This window comes from Condylura cristata, unplaced genomic scaffold, assembly GCF_000260355.1.
Source record: "Condylura cristata isolate star-nosed mole 26May11 unplaced genomic scaffold, ConCri1.0 scaffold00046, whole genome shotgun sequence".
NCBI classification, from domain to species: Eukaryota; Metazoa; Chordata; class Mammalia; order Eulipotyphla; family Talpidae; genus Condylura; species Condylura cristata.
This window is the reverse complement of record NW_004567147.1, coordinates 378744-381295: the sequence shown is the minus strand read 5'-3', so window position 1 is coordinate 381295 and position 2552 is coordinate 378744. Positions and strand designations below refer to the sequence as shown.

General features: G+C 52.0%; 1 protein-coding gene across 1 annotated transcript; it reads left to right on the top strand.

The window, feature by feature from the left end:
- The first annotated feature begins 298 nt into the window (after positions 1–298).
- LOC101631547 (olfactory receptor 2H2) lies at positions 299–1307 on the top strand. Its single transcript, XM_004694751.1, has one exon. The coding sequence runs from the start codon at positions 340–342 to the stop codon at positions 1276–1278; it is 939 nt and encodes a 312-aa protein (XP_004694808.1). The 5' UTR covers positions 299–339; the 3' UTR covers positions 1279–1307.
- The last annotated feature ends 1245 nt before the right edge of the window (positions 1308–2552 follow it).

The following is a 2552-nucleotide window of genomic DNA, read 5'->3' as shown; positions in this document are numbered from 1 at the left end:
GGCTTTAGCTTCTTAGTGCTGTGCTCTAACCCGCTGCGCCACCAGGGAGGGCCTGAATTCATCATTTGTACATCAGCCTCCTTCACATCCAACTAGAAATCCTGAGGTCCCAGCCTGAGGCCCCCTCTGTTTCCAGCACATGGTTTCCTCATTCCCACTTAGGCCTTAGACTAGAAGAACAGGGGGGCCTGGAGGTGATTGCAGGGAAGGTGCTGCAGGAGAGCAGGAGAAAGGGGGACTTGCACCTAGTACCCCCAACAAGCACCCAGGCTGAGTCTCAGGGAACAGCCTGTCCCCCGCTCACAGTTCCCTCCCTCCAGGTCCACACGGGAGCAGGCCATGGCCAATCAAAGCTCCCCCATGGGCTTCATCCTTCTGGGCTTCTCTGATCACCCAGGACTTGAAAGGATCCTCTTCGTGGTGGTCTTGAGTTCTTACCTCCTCACCCTGGTGGGCAACACGTGCATCATCTTGCTGTCTGTGCTGGACCCCAGACTCCGCTCCCCAATGTACTTTTTCCTCTCCAACCTCTCCTTCCTGGACCTCTGCTTCACCACCAGCTGCGTTCCCCAGATGCTCGTCAACCTCTGGGGCCCCAACAAGACCATCAGCTTCCTTGGCTGCTTCGTCCAGCTCTTCATCTTCCTGTCCTTGGGGACCACTGAGTGCATCCTGCTGACCGTGATGGCCTTTGACCGCTATGTGGCTGTGTGCCGGCCCCTCCACTATGCCACCATCATCCACCCGCGCCTGTGCTGGCAGCTGGCCGCGGTGGCCTGGCTCATCGGGCTGGTGGAGTCAGTGGTCCAGACACCATCCACCCTCCGCCTGCCATTCTGCTCCCACCGGCAGGTGGATGATTTTGTGTGTGAAGTCCCAGCTCTAATTCGACTTGCCTGTGGAGACACCACCTACAACGAGATCCAGATGGCGATTGCCAGCGTCATCATCTTGGTTGTGCCCCTCACCCTCATTCTGATCTCTTACGGGGCCATTGCCCGTGCAGTGCTGAGGATGAAATCTGCAAAGGGACGAAAGAAGGCTTTTGGGACATGCTCCTCACACCTCCTTGTGGTCACCCTCTTCTACAGCTCCGTCATCGCTGTGTACCTCCAGCCCAAAAATCCCTATGCCCAAGAGAGGGGCAAGTTCTTCGGCCTCTTCTATGCAGTGGGCACTCCTTCACTGAATCCCCTCATATACACCCTGAGGAACAAGGAGGTAAAGCGGGCATTCAGGAGGTTGCTGGGGAAGGACAAAAACTCTGGGGAGAGCTGAAGCAGAGTGGCTTGATGAGCTTTCTAAGTGAGAGAAGATTTTTTTTAAAGATTTATTATGCATACAGAACTGGAGTACAGGCCAGAGGTGCAGTGGTGAGAGGCTTCACCAGAGACAGAGTGGGGAGCAGAACAGGCAGATTGACAAAGTACACTGCTGAGGGGAGCAGCGGGCAGGTCAGGAGAGGTCAGCCATGCCATGTAGGTCACCTCTCCGGCGGGGATTGAACTCATGCTAAAGTAGCTTTAGCTTCTTAGTGCTGTGCTTTACCCCACTGCGCCACCAGGGAGGGCCCGAGAGAATATTCTTTATGCTTTTTTTTTTTTTTTTAGCTGTATTTATTTATGCTTACAGAATTGGGGTGCAGGCCAGAGGTGGGGGTGGCGAGAGGTTTCACCAGAGACAGAGTGGGGAGCAGAACAGGCAGATTAAAAAATTACACTGCTGAGGGAGCAGCAGGTGAGACAGGAGAGGTCTGCTGCGCCATTTGGGTCAGCTCCAGGGCTGAGGATCAAACTCGTGCTGCAGGGACTGAGAATAGCCCCACAGCGCTGCGCTTTCACCCACTGTGTCACCAGGGAGGGCCGATTCTTTATGCTTTTGTCAGGAAGTGTGCATCCCACATACTTGCGTCTTCTTCACATCCAGTAGGCCACAGTAATAGATGACAGCCATGAGTGTGAATATATGAGTGTGTATGTTGTGTGTCTGAATGTGTGTGTGTAGTTGTGCAGGTATGAATGTATGTGGTGTGTGTATGTGTGTAAGGTGAGAATAGAAGTGTAGTGAGGAGAGGTACAGATCTATCAAAGATTATATCAATCAAAGCTAGTATTTTCTCTTTTCTCCATGTCACTTTTACCGGCCTTCATATTGATATGCCTAGTACTATCATTCTCCTTTCTAAATCATTTCCCTTGTCTTATCATCCTGATTTCTTCACTTTCTAGCCTACTCCCTACCATATTTTCGTTGCGTCTCCCCCCAGGTTATTTCCACTTCCTTCTGTATCTGATCTGAATTCTTGTTCCCTAGCCAATGATAGCAGGGAAAGGGGAAGCTGATGACCAGGGAACTGTATAAAGTGACCCGGGAACATGCATATTAGGTAACAGTGTAAGTTTCCTGCCCCCTCGTAAAGAAGCATGGTGTTTGACAGGGAGAATAAAGACTGGGAAAAGGACTGAGAGGGAGAAGAGGTGGAAAGAGGTGGGGAAAGAAGACGTAGGAGGCTCATGGAGGAGAGAAACACGTGAAAAGGCTGTGCTTGCTTC